Source organism: Schistocerca gregaria, chromosome 5, assembly GCF_023897955.1.
Source record: "Schistocerca gregaria isolate iqSchGreg1 chromosome 5, iqSchGreg1.2, whole genome shotgun sequence".
Lineage (NCBI taxonomy): Eukaryota > Metazoa > Arthropoda > Insecta > Orthoptera > Acrididae > Schistocerca > Schistocerca gregaria.
The window spans coordinates 414,136,429-414,156,765 of NC_064924.1; the positions used below are offsets into that span (position 1 = coordinate 414,136,429).

Sequence of the window (20,337 nt, forward strand, 5' to 3'; positions counted from 1 at the left end):
TTTTCCAATGGAAAAAAATGGAAATGAGCGTAAGGCATTGTGGGCCGGGAATCCCTCATTCGGGGAAGTTGGGCCGCCGAGGGCAAGTACTTATCGCATTAGACGTCACATTGGGCGACTTGCACGTCGGAGGTGGGGATGAAATAATGATGAGGACAACACTTCACCCAGTCCCTGAGCAGAGAAAATCTCCTGCCTCATCCGGTAATCGAACCCGGGCCCCTTGGCGTGGCATCCCGCGCTGACCACTCAGCTAACTGGGGCGGACAGCACTTTCCAATGACTATGTCAAATGTAGCGTATTGCCACATCACAAATTCGGTATGTGAAATCGCTTGCTTAGCTTTAATGTTTGCAACGTGGCATTTGGTAAGGGTGGTGATTATTTTTCTATTGTGAACTACACAGACTGTCTGAAAAATAGGTTGTAAGCAACAGTCATAGTTGAATCAGTGAGTTGAAAAAAGCGTCATGTCCAGAAAGTAAATTTTTCCAGGAGGGACAAGAAAATGTTCTACTACACAAAGGGTTTAGGCGTGGGGTCATGGAGCTGCCCTGCAGCAGTTGGCCCGAGGATGAAGCAATTTACACAATTACAAGATGCTTTAGCCGAGGACTGTGGCCAGTATTCGAGTGTGAATGAACTGGAGATGACCTGGAGATGACCTCTTTACGAACCTGGGTATGATTATTATTATTATTATTATTATTATTATTATTATTATTATTATTATTATGCAATAACGTTCTGGTTTGCAGCGGAAGGATTCTGTTCTGCAAGTCTATAATGTTGATATTCATTACAGCATTAAAAAGATTGTGTTATGAGTACAGAGGTTTATTCATAATGTACCCAAAATACAGCCACAAGCAAAAGAAATCAAAACAGATAATTGTCGGTATACTTCACCTCTATCTTGTCCATCCGTCGCTGTCTTGGCACATACTGTTATAAAATAGTTTCTGCGCGTCAGGTATATATTATAGAATTTTCGTTGCATCGTTTAGTTTGTTCTTTCTTGATGGAACAGTGCCGCTCTGCACCTGTTTGCATGGACAAGGCCCTTCTCTAACTCACTACCCTTCTAATGAACGCTTCTTTTGACTGAACTTGACCCCTTGTTCTATCAACCGATGCGTACAGATAAGATCAGTTATCTCCGGTAAATGTAATTAAAAAAGTGCGCATGATCCTTTTCCAATTCATTGACTCAGTTATGGTGTAATATACTATTACGTTAGGCTGAAACTCTAATGCACAGACAGGATTTTGTGCTGCCTTTGTATTATGTTCAAATTCAGTGTCAACTGGTGCATTTAAATAACGCGTCATTCCATAAACTGAACTTCCTGTTATCTGCAATCATATTGTTCACTAATATTTGTGAAACCGCAACACAAATAGGAATTCATGTGAATAAAATTAACAGGTTGGCTGCATAACGGTTGCCAAGTGGTTAGTATTATACTACATGATATCCAGCAATTAGCGTACAAAGCACGTCGTGTACAATGGTACCCTTAAGCATAACACTTGGAGTTTTGTAGTGTATGAGCTCAACTGTGCAACTACCCAGTGTTTACCAAAGAAGTTCCAGTAGAAAATTGGTCAAGGCTGTAAGACAGATTGATGTGGAACTTTTCTAAAAACATTGTATTTTCACACTCAGCCAGCGGCGATGTTCATGTGCTCCGCTGCAGTCTGAGGCGTTTGTTGGCCCTGGACAATGGCACTCAACGCAGTGGCGTGCTTACCACCGCGTCCAGTCCTTAGCAAACACTTGATGGCGTCTGTGTAGGCGGATCCACAACCACTGTAGTGCTCGAACGTACGTGGACAAAGCTGTACGGACTGCTACGCTGCCACACAGACTACATGGCGGCCATATCGTTTTGCAGTCACTATGTGTGGTAGAGTACTCGCTCTTTCCAGTGAGTTATCTCTTGTATTGGTTTCTCACGCGCTTCAATAACGTTATGAGCTGAAATGTCAAGCACAACGGTCGTTCTGCCCTGTTAGAACTGTGTAGATCGCGCTCTTTCCTGTCGATAAGTCTCACGTTTTCACCGTGCTTAGCGGCTATTCTTTGCGATCGGAGTAAACAGCGATCTTTCCGCGCAGACAAGACGGATTTCCATCTTGCGCGGACTTAACATAAGTGGTACATGCATCTTGTGTTAATAGCACTGAACTATCGATTTTACACAGCCCATATTTACATAGCAATCCTTTATGTTACCATATTTCGCTGCAGTCTGTTTGTTTGTTGTTATGTTGCCATCAAAAGGTCAGGAAGCAGTTTTGGTCCATGTTCTAGGTCAACGCTGTCACTATTTTACTAAACTATTTAAATGATGGTAGGTTATGTTTTTATGGGAGACAGATTCGTGATATCGCTATGGCTCTCTTGATATGTGAAACTGTTTTCAAGAAAATGCGTAAATATTTTCTTATAAAGATTTTTATTTATTTGTTGTCACAGTTTTCCCCATTCTTAGAAAGATTTACAAAATCAGCTAACAGTTAATGCTTAGAAATATTTACACAGCAAACTGACAAGGTATTGAATCAACACAAAGAGGAAGTTCAAGAACATTCATACTAACGAAGATTGGGCACATTTCATACGAAAGCCGTTTTACATCCCCTCACCATGCATCTGGTACATGAAATATAGTACTTGCCTTAAAATGAAATTGGATCATTTGACTGAATGTACACTTAACTGAGAATAATTGAACATCAGATAAACTGAATGAGTGGGCAGCATTTCTATTAGTTAGCGTAACCTACATTTCAAGACAAATGTTTGTTTAAATCTACAGTGATTCCAAAGGCTGTGTTTCAAGGAGGTAGAAATATTCCTCGATAAAACATGTATTTTTCCTGTTCTATTGCTGACAGAATTACGAAAGAAGTCTTCTGACGAAGTTTTTTTTTGTTTGTTTTTCAATGTCTTACACGTATTTGGGAGAAATAAGGATGTGGGGTTGTTCTTCTGGGTTATGTTATGTGAACTGTAGCTTGTGGCTACATCAGTGTAACTCTCTTAACACCTGGACTCCGTTTTTGAGACTTAGAAATGAGACTTTACTGACAAGTTATTGTCTAATGAAACGTACTGTTGTTTAGGAGTTTGCCTTTATATGTAGCAAAGGCGGTAAGGGGTACTATTTCAGTAATAGATACACTTCTGTATTCACATTCGTGCTAAGAAGAGGCTTAGAACGAAGATTAGTGGTACTAACAGGGGTTTGTAACACGACAAAAAGGTCAGAGATGAAAATCAGTGCTGGAAACGAGAATCAAGGTGGAAATACAAGACTGGGAATGGTGTGATAAATCATAAGAAGTGGTTCTAATAAGCGTGGGAATTAAAAAAGGAGCTATTACAAACCAAACAGACGTAGGAAGGAGGCGAATGCAGACGGAAAACCTACTAGTTTAAAATAATATCGGACATGAACGAAGCACTTCCTTAAACAAATCGTTTTTATGAAAATTTGGAATAGATGCGTTAGTGGATTGATATGATTGCTGGAAAATAGGAGGCCAAGAACTGCTCAAATGACCATCTACAAATAATCTTAAAACCGTAGAACCGACGAAACATGGCTGTATTACAGGGAATAAAGAATGCCAACAGAAGTTTGTGGAGAATCCATATGGAACAGTGAACATGCTGACCAGGACTTGCATAAGCAGACACCCTTCCAACGGGGCGACGTGAGACGTTACACATGTGACAAATTTGCATGTGGTGTGTGTGAGAAAGAGAGAGAGAGATATTGGCGATTGGAAGGAAAAAGTGAATACCGTCGGTCTAAGACAATTTAGAGGATACTAGTAAACAGTTACGCCGAGATATGAAACTGGTAGGCTATTCAGAAACTGGTAGGCTTGTCCTTTTAACGCAGAGTAAGTAGGTCTTACGTTACTGAGTCTTACGAAATGCACATAATTCTCTCTTTATGGCTGAAAGAATCTAACAACTTTAGTTTCCTACAAAGGCTTGTGCAATATTTCACAAGTGTAATAATAGCTACTTTCCATTAATGCTGATAATCTTCGATACGCGTTAGTCACTGTAAATAAGTATCATTCCATTACGACGACATCAGCACGAAATTCTTCGCACTTTTTTGAGTGCACATGTTCCGGAATATTCCCATGTAGTTTTTGAAAAACAGTGGTGGTGCCATGGCGATTGCGTGAGGTTCGAACTTCAGTACGCACTGGCCTTCTCAGTTGTTCCCTCTTTTGCTCCGGCGTCTTTGAGCAAATAGCATTTGTCTGCTAATGTGTTGGAAAGCATAGTTTTAAATGTGACGAACTTCAACCTAGTTCTTTAAAATGAAAAGAAGAGTCAAGAAAAAAAACACCTAGCCCAGATTCACGTCCTTTCTTGTATTTTAAGAAATAAAATGATTACTGGAGATATTTAAGCATTAACCACAATGAGATACGTGTTGGAATATACCAGTAAACACAGAGCTTGTATAAAAGCGTGCAAGTGTACAGGAAATGCCATCACGAAGAACTTTTCACCTCAAAGATTGAAATTGACAAATATCATTTTTCCAATAATCTAGCATTACTGCATTTAAATAATACGTAAATGAAGTGTTACGCTTATCTAAAACACGAGATGTTCGAAACTGACAATTCGGAACCTGCAAACGTGTCTGAAATGTGGTTGCTTTGTAAAAAGCGGCTGGGAGATAACGGTAACGAAGTTGTGGTCAATCTGTTAATAGATTCAACACAACATCCAAAGCTCCAGGTACTACAGAGGTCTAGATATCACTGTTATGATAGATCAACATATTTTATAGATCGTAGAATTTTGTTCATTACATTGATGAAATTTATTGTGTGACTTGAAATGAAGAAAGTCGAAATTGTGCAGTCTCTATTAATGAAAGAGGTATGTTATTTTTTCGCATGGTTGCTTTTAGAGCTATCAACAATTATGAGACAAGAGGAGTCCGACCACAGAAGTGGAGGCAGTAGTCATGAGAAATGTAATTGATACTATTCTAAGTGGTAGGAGATTTGCTATCAGCTGTAGTCGAAAAAGCTGACGCCCTTTTGTATATGCTGTTCGTTCCACAACGGGTAAGCGCATGTCAAATATAAACAAACTTCGTCTTTCTAGAGAGCAGAGTAAATCTGTCAAAGAATCTCTTAAGATAGTGGAATCGACGAGGGACAAACGTCGAGAGGGACGCTAAGTCCTTTATCTCACCAACTGGATTACCCAGATATCGAGTAAAATTTACTCAGTTACTGCTCGATAACCGCTAGAGCTGCCAGTTCTTATCTGCTAAAGCTAACTCGTACTGACGCGATCACTAATACTGTAAATGTCAGTGACAGAAAGTGCGTAACTAACAGTCGTTTTTGTAGGACCTTAGTAAATGATACTTAAGAGCTGAATGATATCTTTCATTCGGCAGCTTTGCCAGTGCTGAGAATTAATGAGTAGATGGTATTGTCTGTGAGATCTTGAAAATTATATTGATCGTCGCATGGCGTTAAAAGATGTTTTTTTTGTGCATAGAATTCGGTCTAGTTGGTCGGCTATGTAAAGCGAATTCTATAGGGAAATACAGCGTGTTTCAAAAAGGTTCATCCGATTTCACAGAACTATAGCTTCTAGGTGAATGAAGATACAAGCTTTGAGTAACGTTAAACTTATTGTATGGAAACTTTGTGGTATCTGCATGAATAGGCCAGAAATGGAAGTGATGGGAGTGAGAACTATAGATGTGAGGCAAAGGAAAATTTTGGATTGAAAATAAATTTCGAAGAAAGGATTGTACTTATAGCATCCTTGAGAACTCCGCAACTAACACTTTACGAATTTATAGTAATTAAAACGCACAGGACTTCGTATTCCATAAGTTTCACTTTGAGCTTTGAGAAGACTGCATCAAAATACATTCTACTGTTCATCACAAGCTATGGTAGCCAAATTTGGCGAAATTTTGCGTTGTGCGTGGTCTGCTGCCAAACTTACGATGAGAGAGAATCTTTTATGAATGTGAACCAGGTTTGTTTCTCCATAGAAACTTCAAAATAACCACGTAATTGTAAAAATTTGTCGTTCATAACGTGAGCAAAACGCCGAGATAATTATTGCTACCTTGTTTTTAGGATGAAAATCATTCCAGCACGTGTATATCATAAACAATAAAAGTATCTAATTTTAAATACGAAGTTCTGGTGTACGCCTTAAAATCGCTTCCTGGGAAATTATTTGCAATCCCTATTTATCCTATTCCTTTCCTTTTCATTCTTGTTATGAAAGTATTAACTAATACATTATACTGAGCATTATTGTGGTTTATTTGCAGTGTAAATAGTTTCCCGGTACATACTCAACCCTTTGACTCTCAAACTGCTGTTCTTTAATCTTTCCACTGCGCCAAACACTTCCTGGAAAATACATCAACATAAACGGTTCAAGCTTCGCCGCCCCCGTGCCGAAATTGCTATTTTTTCTCAACGCTTGGCCATCTGGGGCTCCCACGGTCGTCACTTTCATTTCTGGTCTTGCCCCGAATACACCATAAATTTGAAGGGAGTCGGTGATGACCAATACGCGCGGTTTTTTGTTAAGGGTACACCTTGATGCCAGTTGTAAGCTGGCAGTCGGGGTCTCCCTGTGGCAACCAGCACGATCGCTTGTTCATTGGCCAGTATGCACCCAGTCGAGATGACAGTTCTCATTCTCGACTTCAATCACAACTTTTCATCTAGAGAACGCTGCTGCAACTCCTACAGGGGTCTATGGATCTCACATTGCAGAATTCGTCCTCAGGGTTGCCTGATCTCACCGTATGTGAGCTTTGAAATTCTCGTATATCCTTCCTCTATCAAAAGCTTTGTGTGAATTTCAACAGCAGGAAGTGCATTAACTACACGTGTGCTTGGAAAAGTATGGGACGAGCTTCACTACCGTCTCTATGTGTGTCGCGCGTCCTGTGGAAGTTAATTGAGAGTTTGTGAAAGGGAAATAAAAACTTTGATCCTAAATGTGAAATGAAAAAATACCCCAAAGTTATAAATTGTTGTAAATTGGTTATTTTGAAAATAATAACTTTGTAGTCCAATGCGTAAGCTGAAATTTACACAGTGTTTCTATCTTCATTGTGTGACATAGTTTTTCTGTCGTGTTAATTATATATTTTCTCTTTTTTTGTTTAACTAATATCTGTGCTACCTGAAACACGTAAATTTGTGTGTATGTGTACTTTATACATGTACATTTTCTGTCGTATGGGTGCTGTGCCCAGGGAGATTAATATCTGGGTAAAATCAGAGGAACGGACAGTTGCAGGAAAGTGGAAGGAGGGAGCGAAAAGAAGACGTTTGGTGTAGCGTTTCCTGGACATCGAATGTGTGAAGATAGGGAAAGAGGTGTCTATGGAGATGGGGTAAAGAAACGTATGATTCGAAGTGGTTAAAGTTGTTGAGTTTCTACAAGAGATTTATGATCATAGAGAAGCTGATGTGTGAGCTGTGATTGATGGGACGATGTGGCTTTTCACTGAATGCGCCGAGAAGTGATTGATTACTAAATAATACTTTGTGAAAATACGACAAGTCTAGTTGCGTTACGTGTGTTATACTTTTAATAAAGGTACGCGCCCCTACAATTATATAGGATATTCATAATTCCTATAACTGGCTTCTGCAGGCTGTTGAGGGGAAATACTAGATAAAGTTTTTATAAGGAACTCAAATTCGGAACTGTACAGTTTATGAAGAACGGCTCGCTTTCAAATTTCCGGGCTCGCGGTACTCACACTAACTGAGATGAGTCAGTCCTTGTTGTAATTAAGACATCAAGTAACATTTTAGAGCGACTGCAACAATGGCAGCCTGAAAGAGTGGTACGTTGGAACTATGTAGGAGGACTGACTGTGGCGCGCTGTACTCCGGACTTCGGAGATAACGTCATTTGACACGTAGAGGAGAACCTGATAAAGACTACTCGCAACACTGCCCATGTCATGGGCCATTGTTCATCACATGGGTCAGAGCTCATTGTGTCCGTATGTTTGTACTCTGAAGCGAGAGATTTCAAAGTGATTCGATCTTCAGATTTATTTTACATCAATACGTTACATTTTCGAAACTTTGTATACAATGTCCCCTCTACATCTCCTAGAAGCATCTAACAGAAATTGTGAAACACCCTATTTATTGTGGGTTGCGATAAAATACTGAAAATAGGCGACTCCGAGAAAATTCAAAGCATCTGGATATTTTATTTGCACTTTTTCAGATAATTTGTTTGATTGAAGCCAGTTTGTGCCCAAGAGGGTCAACATTCATTTTAGTAAATTCGCGTAAAATTAAGAAAGACGCCGTGCCATCTTAGCAAAATCAGCGATCAGAGATAGCAGCATCACCATCTGGACGCCGAAAAACAATGACAGCAAAGTGAACAAAATAAAAGCGTCACTTGTTCATAACAAGAATCAACATACAGTTATAAGTAAAAAAAAGTTGTTGCTTTGGAAGAGAACTCGCAGGCGAAATTAATCGGACAGTTCATATATTTAAGGTCTTCTTTTAAAGGTGTGATGTGCGAGATGAAGTAATTTGGAGCAATAGACTAAGCTGGCAGTAATTTCGTGGTTTGTAAAACCCCACGCTTCGTTACAGATAACAGGCCAACAACGAGATTAAATATTTTAGATCCAATAGCGAAGTAGTTGGCAGAAACTTCATTCAGCAAAGTAGTTAGTAGAAACCCCATGCATTGTTACAGCCAACAACGAGATTAAATATTTTAGATCAAATAGCGAAGTAATTGGCAGAAACTTCATGCTTTCAAAAAGCTACCAGGTAGTGGAGTGTTTGGAACAAGTGGCAAAGAAGTTGGCTTGTAAAAGTTGACATATTAACAACGACTTTAAATATTTTGGAAGAAATAGGACAGTAGCTGGCAGAAGTTTCATGCTTTGTAAAAGCTATCGGATGGTGTCTTGTCTCTCAATCTTTTGCCACTGACATTAAAGTAAGTACTGGAAGAACAGTACGGGAGTTAAATGAAAAAGAATACTGATATAGTTGTAATTCATGTAGGAGATACAGTCGTTTGATATCGGATAAATCTCTTTAAAACGCCTCGATATATGAGACCAGATATTTGAGTCATCGCACCGGAAAGACAAAAGAGTAAACCAAAACTCAAAAGAGGAAACCAGAAGAATATATGGTAAAATGTGATAAAAATTACTCTTGCACGAACGAACTCGCGGCAAGAGAAACCATTACGAGTACAGAATCAAAAAGCTCAGCAACCATACCACAGCGCTGCTGCGAGATAATTCTTCACATACAAACATATTTCCTCTTTAAATCACAATCGATTAAGAAAGCAATGAAAAATTACAAATGTATCAGAGGAAGATGAGTGTCACATTTTTGACAACTAGTGAGAGGAAGCATTGATTGAGCTGAACACCGATGAGGTAGTCCCAGCGATGAATGCGTGTCCTGGGGCGGCACAGGTCACTGGAAGAGAGTGTTCAGCAGCTGAGGCGAGGCTTGGTGCGGCAGCGTCACCTCCATACGAGGGTCCGACTTCATGGCCACGCGCGTAGCCTCCAGAGCCAGCTCGTTTCCAGACCAGCACCTGTGGCGAAATTGTACAGGTAACTCACTCCCTCAGCTTCATAACAATTTCATACGAGACACAGTCAAAGTTTTATCATCACCTCAATAAAAAAAAGAAATGTATAGAATGAAACAACAAGTTATTTATATCCACAAAGCTTTTCAAAGATTTAAATCTCCATCATCAGGTGGATTTATATATGTTAATACGACATGTGTGTGTTTTGTTAAGACTTTGGGTTAACCTGTGGCATTGTGTATTAGAGAAACAGAACACTGTTTCAGGTCATGGTTTTGGGGAGATTTTTGGCTAAAAACTAAACGTAAATGTGAACTCGAAAATAAAACAACTGAGACAGAATACCTCCAGTGGTCACAGACTCCTTTCTCTGTCCTGATGCGACATACATACACTGTTACGTTTTGTAAACAAAGATGGTGTCTGGAAACTACTAGGTGCAAAGGATATGGAGCAAAACCAGAAACATTATTTCGAAACACAAATAACACAGCACTGTTCGGAGGAAGTTTTAAAGCAATGTATATGCCTTTGGTTGATTAGCGTAAATGTTTCAAGTGTTATATGAGTCCTTTTCTATCGAGTTTCTATCCCTTAACTTTTCCACTCATTTACATAATAAGATGACATATTACAAATCTTAAGTGGAATAATTATGTTGCCAACAGTGATAAAATTATAGAATCTTAAGCATGGCAGCAGCAGCAATTATACAAATATAATATATGGAATGAAAACAGGCAACAGTTGCAGAAGGTAGTAGTCAAAAGCTCTTGACCTAGCTTTTAACCCATATAAATGAAGCTTCTTCAGAAGTCTTATTACGTTTTACATGCTGACCATGATGTGCCGTCAATAGGCTCAGTCGTAATTAAAATTGATAATCTTTAAAGCAGCCGCTTGCATCGCAAAGCCAGACAGCTGTTTTTACGATGTCCGAAAGAACGGTCACCATATCCATATAAGTATATAGTTCTGGCAATGCCGGTCATGACCTCCTTCTTCTGTCCAGATGAACACATATTACCCGAACTCTTACGGGGCTTGGTAATAATGTCTTCCACGAGTAACGAGTGTGTTGGGTAGGGACACAACGAATGTAGCGTGTGGACATGTAAGGTGAGAATGTGGGTCTCGCGGGAGGCGTGCGCGAAATAGTCCCTGCAGTCGCACTATCCTCTGTGCCCTCGGTTTCTCAGGTAGATAGAGCGTCTGTCATGTAAGCAGGAGATCCCAGGTTCGAGTACCGCAAGGCGCACACATTTACACTTGTCCCCGTTGATTTATATAAACGCCCGTCAGCAACTGAAGGTATTAATTTGTAATTCTAATTTCGTTCTATACGGCTGCAGGTCATCGATAGTGTCTGTTCTTTCCGATATGTCCGGAAAGAACAGACACAATATCCATATAACTATGCATATAGGAGAGGTCCGTGGTAAGGGCGGGAGCGCGGTAGGGCTCTCCTCGTCCTGTTTAATCAGATACAAGAAAGCGCACTGACAAAAGTAACAGGCCTAGAGATAGGAATTCTACCAGATAGAAGAATCAATACCCGGAAATATTAGGATGATTTAATTTTAACAGCACGGAATGAGCACGACCTCGATCAGTGAATAAGAGTGTTAATGAAACAGGCAATGAGAGGAAGAGTGAAGATGCATCTGGATTAGACCAAATAGCTGATGGCGAGCAGCGAGAACGATGACAGATGCTTAGAAGTGGATGGTAAAACGAAATGATAATTAATCTAAACCATCAGCTGCCAACATGTGTTGTTGATATACTTCAGTGGCGACAGCTTGAACTCGGGATCTCCTGCTTACCTGGCAGATGCTCTGTCCATCTGAGCCTCCGAGAGCACAGAGGATAGCGCGACTGCAGGACTTACCCCTTGCACGCTTCCCGTGAGACCCACATTCCCAACTGTCCACAACCTACATTCATATTGTTCCTAAGGATATTTGTCCATTTACTCATAACTCTTACGAGAATCGTCACCTTAGTGGGCGCGAGTAATGAGTAAATGGTCAAATATCCTTTAGGAACATTACGAATGTAGGCTGTGGACAATTGGGAATGTGAGTCTCACGGGAAACGTGCAAGGGATAAGTCAATGCAGTCGCGCTATCTTCTGTACCCTCGGAGGCTCAGATGGATAGAGCGTCTGCTATGTAAGCAGATGAGCCCGGGTTCGAGTCCCGGTCGCGGCACACATTTTCAGCTGTTCCCATTGAAGTATATCAACAACACCTGTTGGCAGCTGAGGGTTTCGATTGATTATCATTTTTTTCTAGAGAAGCTGCAAGGTCATTATTGGTATCTGTTCTTTCGGAACAATTACTATTCTTCACAAAGCATGGTAAAACCTTTGAAAGGGTAAGACAGTTCAAATTTCTTGGGGAACTACTCAGTTGAAGGACTGAGATAGATCAAGAAATAATGGCAAGAATTCAGGCAGGAAACAGGTCAAGATTTGCACTCGGAAACCTCTTCAAGTCCCTGCTTCTATCCAGATTCGCGAAGATTAGCAATATTGAGGATATTCAGCCCAATTGTCAAGCGTGTGATTATTGCCACCAACATGTTTTGGGACAACATTATCCGATTTTAAAGTGCTTAAAATTTTTTTTATGGCATTAGGCTTCGTCACAACTTAGAAATAAGCTGAACTTGACAATGCACGTTTGCAGCTTGTTTTTAAGTATTGCCGAGGTCTAATGGCATAATATTAATTTAAAGCACTTGAAAATTGGATAGCGTTGTCCCGAAACACGTTGTGGCAATAATCACATGATTGACATCTGGGTTGAATATCCTCAGTATTGCTTCAATAAGGGTTGCATGATGACTTCACATCAGTTATCACGAAGATTCGGACTTAAAAAGCTTTAACACAGACCCTGCTTCTATACGGAGAAGAGACCTGGATTCTGACCCAAACGATAGAACGAAAGCTTCTGAGATTTAAGAATGCTGTTCTGAGATTTTTAGACCAGTGCAAGATAGTGATGACTAGAAGAAAAGGAAATACAGCGATCTGCAGGAGTTGTGCAGTCGCTGGACATGGTGGCAATTATTAATGAGTGGTGGCTGAAGTAGCGTGGGCATCTAATGCATAGAGAAGGCCTGATCACCAAGCAGGTGGTGGCAGAAGGCTTCAGACGTCGCAGACAGAGGGGAGGAACACGGCTGAAATGGACTGACGGAATCAGGGAAGACACGAGTACGATGGGACTGGTTGAAGAAGAATACATGGACCGAAGAAGACGGGGGGGGGGGGGGGGGGGCTGACTGGCCAAGCCAAAGTTCGACTGGGATTTGTGTGGCCAACCTAGTAAGTAAATAAGCAAATTTTTGTTTGTTTGTATGGAGATGTACGTCTGCAATACTTGCATAAATTGAAATTCCTCTCCATATTACCTCAGCACTCCGCTTTGGTTTCAACTTGTTTTGTCTTTTTGTTTTCTTTTGATTTTAAGAATGGATTTGCCGATTATAAAAGAAAGGTGTACTATTTACAACTAACTAAGTGGTATTAGTATTCATTGAACTGATTTGTGCAGGACGCTGCAACAAATAATTCGTATTACAAGCGTTCAGATGCGACAAACTTTATCTTGGTTCGAGGAATTACTGCAGATCGCTCCCCTGTATAACACTGAGGGAAAAATAGTAACCAAATATACGATTTTATTTTAACTGTTATGTAATCGCACTCGCGCAACGTTCTAAATTTGGATAACCAGTTTCTAGAAGGTTGTGTAGTTCTGTGTTATGGTCCTTCCGACTAAATTCGCTATAATCTTCTAATTTCAAGACGTTAAATCTGCCAATCTGATCTATAAGCGTGTCCTAATATTCATACATACGCAGGGCGCAGACCATTTGCCTGTTGTGAACTGGAATAACCTAGGCTTTCCGAACTTTATGACAGTAAATTTGCTGCAAACCATTTCCTAACGTCTTTGAAAATTTCGTTAGAAACCATGTCTATAGTTTGCTTGATCATCGCAATTCTTGTACAATTCGAAAACAACTGACTAGCGGTTCTAGGCGCTCAGTTCGGAATCGCGCGACTGCTAAGGTCGCAGGATCGAATCCTGCCTCGGGCATGGATGTATGTGATGTCCTTAGGGTAGTTAGGTTTAAGTAGTTCTAAGTTCTAGGGGACTGATGACCACAGATGTTAAGTCCCATAATGCTCAGAGCCATTAAAAAAAAAAATAAGAACTGAAACAAACATCTGGCAATGTTTCCGATGAGAGGCCACTAATAAAAACGAGAAAATGCCGAGAAACTTAACACAACTCCCCCTGCACGATGGTACACCACCTCGTTACTGGCTAACTATCCTGACATATCTGGACATCCATTATCTCAGGAGGTTGGTCGGTCGTAGAAGTCCGGTGGAGAGGCCGCAACGTTCCCCAGATTTAAGTCCATTAGATTTCTATCTGTGCGCCCATGTGAAGGCAAAACTGTCAATAAGGTGAAGAGCAGAAACCTTACGCATCTCAGTTAGCGGGTTATTGATTCTAGTATTCGCATTCCGATGCGTGTGTTGATTGAAGTCCTCGAGCATATCTTGTCGTTTTTATTTGCTATCACCTTCATTTGCCTTGTTCTGTACAAGGAGCGACATAACATGATAATTAATTACGCTATGCTCAAATGAAAAACACCATTGTTTTTCACGTGTAATTCTAAAACAATCGATCTTGATTAGTTGATCGTTTCTATGGCAGTCACCCAGCGAGGTGGAACAGCGGTAAGTCACTGGATTTGTATTCAGAAGGACAATGCTACGGATCCCCGTTCGACCATCGTATTAAGGTTCCATTAAACTATTTAAGGTAAATGGTTCCTTCGAAAGGCCACAGCTGATTTCCTTCCACACCCTTTCCATTCCGAGCTTGTGGACTGGTTATATCGTCCTCATCGTTAGGTCAGTGATACGGCACTAATCTGGTTTCAGGGTTATATAATGTAGAAGGGAGTTTGTTACGTGAATATTCCAAGCATGGGGATAATGAGGTAGCGCCTTATTGTTCATGTGGAAGGGACTGAGTGCTATAGAAGGGATGTGCTGTACATGCTTTCATGGTTACGCAATTATGGTGTCTATGTGGTAGAACAGAATGTGGTGGAGGTGTGTGTGACGGTGACAAATAGCAAAACTCTTTTATCACTTTCAGTGTCTGATTTCACAATCTAATTCCCTCAGCATTGTCGACTGTATTTCATTAACTTGTTTTAGTTTTTCTAATATTCATTTTATAACCCCATTCCGTTAAATTGCTCTTCCAGGTCTGACGCGATTGCAATGTCATCGACAAACCTCAAGTTTTATTTGCTCTCCATTGTCTTTCACTTCCTTTCCAAATTTTATATTGGTTTCCTTTACTGAATGTTCAATGCGCAGATTCAGCTATATCGCGAATTGTCTACAATCGTGTCTCAATGTCTTTACATCTACTGATTCCTTTTTTATGTCCTTCGACCCTCCGTACTGCAGTCTAGTTTCTGTACAAGTTATACTAAATAGTCTCGTAATGAGTTTGATAACTGTCAGGGATGATAGAGAAATGGAAATATATCCATTTGAGCTGACGGAACCTAGTCCGTTTACAGAGTTGAAAGTTACAAGCGAAAATCGTTGTGATGCCTCCGGCAGTGGAGTACATGTACCGGTACATTGTTGGTAAGATTGTAGGGTTGTCAACTTTCACAGGCGGTAGTGCGGACCAAAACAAGAAAAAAATGCCCTTTAATCATGGGCCCTAAAGTGCATACCTTAAGAGCTGTGAGCACTTGTTCTTCGCTACTATGAAAAATATGCCTTCTACTGAACAAGTGCCGAATGGTCAAAGAGTCCATATTTATCGAAAAATTTTTTCTTCTTTCGGTCCATGCTACCTCCTGCAAAAATATGGAAACCCATGAGATTACAACAGACGAGATGTGTTACATAGTATCGATGACGAACGAGTGTCATAGCTCACAAGGTACGCATTTTATGTTGTTGTTGTCTTCAGTCCTGAGACTGGTTTGATGCAGCTCTCCATGCTACTCTATCCTGTGCAAGCTTCTTCATCTCCCTGTACCTACTGCAACCTAAATCCTTCTGAATCTGCTTAGTGTACTCATCTCTCGGTCTCCCTCTACGATTTTTACCCTCCACGCTGCCCTCCAATACTAAATTTGTAATCCCTTGATGCCTCAAAACATGTCCTACCAACCGATCCCTTCTTCTAGTCAAGTTGTGCCACAAACTTCTCTTCTCCCCAATCCTATTCAATACCTCCTCATTAGTTACGTGATCTATCCACCTTATCTTCAGTATTCTTCTGTAGCACCACATTTCGAAAGCTTCTATTCTCTTCTTGTCCAAACTAGTTATCGTCCATGTTTCACTTCCATACATGGCTACACTCCAAACAAATACTTTCAAAAACGACTTCCTGATACATAAATCTATATTCGATGTTAACAAATTTCTCTTCTTCAGAAACGCTTTCCTTGCCATTGCCAGTCTACATTTTATATCCTCTCTACTTCGACCTCATCAGTTATTTTACTTACAAAATAGCAAAACTAATTCCCTCAGCATCACCCGATTTAATTTGACTACATTCCATTATCCTCGTTTTGCTTTTGTTGATGTTCATCTTATATACTCCTTTCAATACACTGTCCATTCCGTTCAACTGCTCTTCCAAGTCCTTTGCTGTCTCTGACAGAATTACAATGTCATCGGCGAACCTCAAAGTTTTTACTTCTTCTCCATGAATTTTAATACCTACTCCAAATTTTTCTTTTGTTTCCTTTACTGCTTGCTCAATATACAGATTGAATAACATCGGGGAGAGGCTACAACCCTGTCTCACTCCCTTCCCAACCACTGCTTCCCTGTCATGTTCCTCGACTCTTATAACTGCCATCTGGTTTCTGTACAAATTGTAAATAGTCTTTCCCTCCCTGTATTTTACCCCTGCCACCTTTAGAATTTGAAAGAGAGTATTCCAGTCAACATTGTCAAAAGCTTTCTCTAAGTCTACAAATGCTAGAAACTTCGGTTTGCCTTTTTTTAATCTTTCTTCTAAGATAAGTCGTAAGGTCAGTATTGCCTCACGTGTTCCAACATTTCTGCGGAATCCAAACTGATCTTCCGCAAGGTCCGCTTCTACCAGTTTTTGCATTCGTCTGTAAAGAATTCGTGTTAGTATTTTGCAGGTGTGACTTATTAAACTGATAGTTCGGTAATTTTCACATCTGTCAAAACCTGCTTTCTTTGGGATTGGAATTATTATATTCTTCTTGAAGTCTGAGGGTATTTCGCCTGTATCATAAATCTTGCTCACCAGATGGTAGAGTTTTCTCATGACTGGCTCTCCCAAGTAGTTCTCAGTAGTTCTAATGGAATGTTGTCTACTCCGGGGGCCTTGTTTCGACTCAGGTCTTTCAGTGCTCTGTCAAACTCTTCACGCAGTATCGTATCTCCCATTTCGTCTTCTTCTACATCCTCTTCCATTTCCATAATATTGTCCTCAAGTACATCGCCCTTGTATAAACCTTCTATATACTCCTTCCACCTTTCTGCCTTCCCTTCTATGCTTAGAACTGGGTTGCCATCTGAGCTTTTGATATTCATACACGTGGTTCTCTTCTCTCCAAAGGTCTCTTTAATTTTCCTGTAGGCAGTATCTATCTTACCCCTAGTGAGATAAGATTCTACATCCTTCCATTTGTCCTCTAGCCATCCCTGCTTAGCCATTTTGCACTTCCTGTCGATCTCATTTTTGAGACGTTTGTATTCCTTTTTGCCTGCTTCATTTACTGCATTTTTATATTTTCTCCTTTCATCAATTAAATTCAATATTTCTTCTGTTACCCAAGGATTTATAGCAGCCCTGGTCTTTTTACCTACTTTATCCTTTGCTGCCTTCACTACTTCATCCCTCAGAGCTACCCATTCTTCTTCTACTGTATTTCTTTCCCCTATTCCTGTCAATTGTTCCCTTATGCTCTCCCTGAAACTCTGTACAACCTCTGGTTCTTTCAGTTTATCCAGGTCCCATCTCCTTAATTTCTCACATCTTATAGCCCATGTTAATTATACATTTTTTCTTTTTTTGTCCATACTGCCACTTATGAAAGTTGTCTATCCTATGGAACTTCCTGGCAGATTAAAACCATGTGCTGGACCGAGACTCGAACTCAGGTCCTTTGCCTTTCGCGGGCAAGTACTCTACCATCTGAACTACCCAAGCACGACTCACGCCCAGTCCTCAGAGCCTAACTTCTGCCAGTACCTCGTCTCCTACCTTTCAAACATTACAGAAGCTCTCCTGCAAATCTTACAGAACTAGGACTCCTGAAAGAAAGGATATTGCGGAGACATGGCTTAGCCACAGACTGGGGGATGTTCCCAGAATGAGATTTTTCACTCTACAGCGGAGTGTGCGCTGATATGAAACTTTCTGGCAGATTAAAACTGTGTGCCGGACCGAGACTCGAACTCGGGAACTTCGCCTTTCGCGGGCTATTCTACTTTGAGCCCACGTTTATTAGACTTTTTTTTTGTCCATGCTACCACCTCTGAAAGTTGCCTGTCCTATAATTTTATCAACAACAGTACCGGTGCACGTATTCCACTGGCAGAGGTGTCGGAACGATTTTAGGTTATAAGTCTCTACTCGGTCGTTTCCAGACCAAGGTCCGTTACCTTAAATTAATACTGTTAGCCTTCTTTACCGTCCCTGAAGGTTTGTAACATAATTACGGAATCACCCAGTAGATACCCTTACGCTCCCAGTGATTTGTCTCTGCTACTTATAAAAATTTAATTCCAGCCAATATTATCAAAAGCTTTGTTTAAATGCACAAATACTGTAAACGAAGATATGACTTTCCTCATTTTGTCATCTAAGATAGGTCGTGGATCAGTATGGCCTCGTGAGTTGCTACATTTCTGCATCTCGTGCTTGTTAAAGGAACCAGAGACCGTTAGTGACCTTGCCGATAGGAGCGAATCAACCGTTTTTATGACAACGAAGGTGTTTACCGCTGTTAGTTTGCGAGTTTTGCCGCTGGGACATCTGCTACGAAACAGCCTACGCTGCATGCCTTACGCATTTGTGGCACGTCGCGTTGCGTGTAAGGTTCCGGACCTCCCTCCGGATGGACCGTTCCAGCGGAACAGCGCCTGCTTCTGACGCGCACAACCCATCAATCTCGCCGCGGAACGTACAGTGCAGGTCACCCCGTCCCTCTGCCTGCCCCCGACTATGCAATTAACATCCCAGTCCCTTGCCGGAGCGCCCGCTGCCACGCGAGAAAACGCACATACACACACACGCACGCACACACACCGGCGTGTCTACCAGACACAGCGCAAAGCGTTGTTCCGCCTGCAGCTTTCTGTTTGCGGGCTTGTCAAACATGTGGAATGCGCGCTATGTCTGTTTACGTAACTGAAACGCGTTCTGTCTGCGGAATTTCCACTAAGCAGAACAGGAATTTCAGACTCTGTTTCCGATTTCGGTACGAAATGGCAGCGATTGTGTAGTTTTCTTTGTCCGTCAAACGTCTGCCCCACACCACATAAACGATTTTGCTCCGGGTGATTTCAGGCGAATTCCTCACGTAACAAGTTTCTTGCGGTAGCCATTTTTCGCAGCTGTAATATATAAATTGTAATAGACTGCAAGAAAACTCCTTTTGAATGTTACACATGATTTTTTATTTATACACGCATATGCGTTTTGCCTGTTTACAAGATGTCCTCACTAGAGTATTAGTTGATTTTTTGTTTTCTCACAAATGTCTCTGTGCACTCTAAAAAGCCAATTTTATTAATGTCCAGCACTACCAATTGAAGAGTGTTTCATGATTTAACTTTGACCTTTATAAATTTTAAGAATGTTTATGTTTTATAGATATGACCAAAACAAATGAAAGCCATCTCTCGTTTAGCACTAGTATCTTTGTAAATTTTTTTTGAGCCGACTTAACTGTTGACGGCTACTTGGGCAAAGATAGGCTTTATTGATAGTGACACTGAACATTTTTTACAAGTGCTAAGCTTTGGTGATTGAACTATTTCTTTTTAAAATTAAGCTTCAATTTTTCATCTTTTCTAGTCTGATAACACCTAACAAGCACTTCCCATTCTTAGGTTCCTTTAAATTTAATTATAAATATGATGGTGGCAGTAACTAAAACGACGTTATAAATAAATAAATATATTAAGTGACATGACGGTTTTATTTTGAAAGCATTCACAATGATCACAGATTTATTCAGAAAAGTTATTCGCTTTATTAATGTAAGATGTTGATTGACAAAAATTAAGGTAAATGAAGAAATTTTAATTAATAAAGCATTCATATGAAATTACTATTTCGCATCGGAAAACTTCCTACCATATACTGCGTAGGACTGTGAGGAATCTCCCCATTAGTAACAAAACATCGATTTATCTTTTTTCGTTGTGCCCTCTTAAGGAAGGGGTTTAAACTTAGAACTAGGCTTGGTAGTTATTGTCCTCTCATCCCGCAAAATCTCTATATGAATGAATTCATTATGTTTTTTTTTCTTTTTTCCTTTCTTATAACAATGTCTTGCCAGTCTTCTTTTAAAACTCCGGGAATTTGTGCTGTTATAAATGCTAATTTTT

General features: G+C 40.4%; 1 protein-coding gene across 1 annotated transcript in view; it reads right to left on the reverse strand.

Moving 5' to 3' along the window:
- Positions 1 to 2,444: 2,444 nt before the first annotated feature.
- LOC126272393 (urocanate hydratase-like) overlaps positions 2,445 to 20,337 on the reverse strand; it is a 391,889-nt gene continuing 373,996 nt past the window's right edge. The window contains exon 15 of the mRNA XM_049975217.1: positions 2,445 to 9,656. Coding sequence (XP_049831174.1) covers positions 9,533 to 9,656 — 124 coding nt within the window. The 3' untranslated portion in view covers positions 2,445 to 9,532. The remainder of the gene's footprint in view (positions 9,657 to 20,337) is intronic.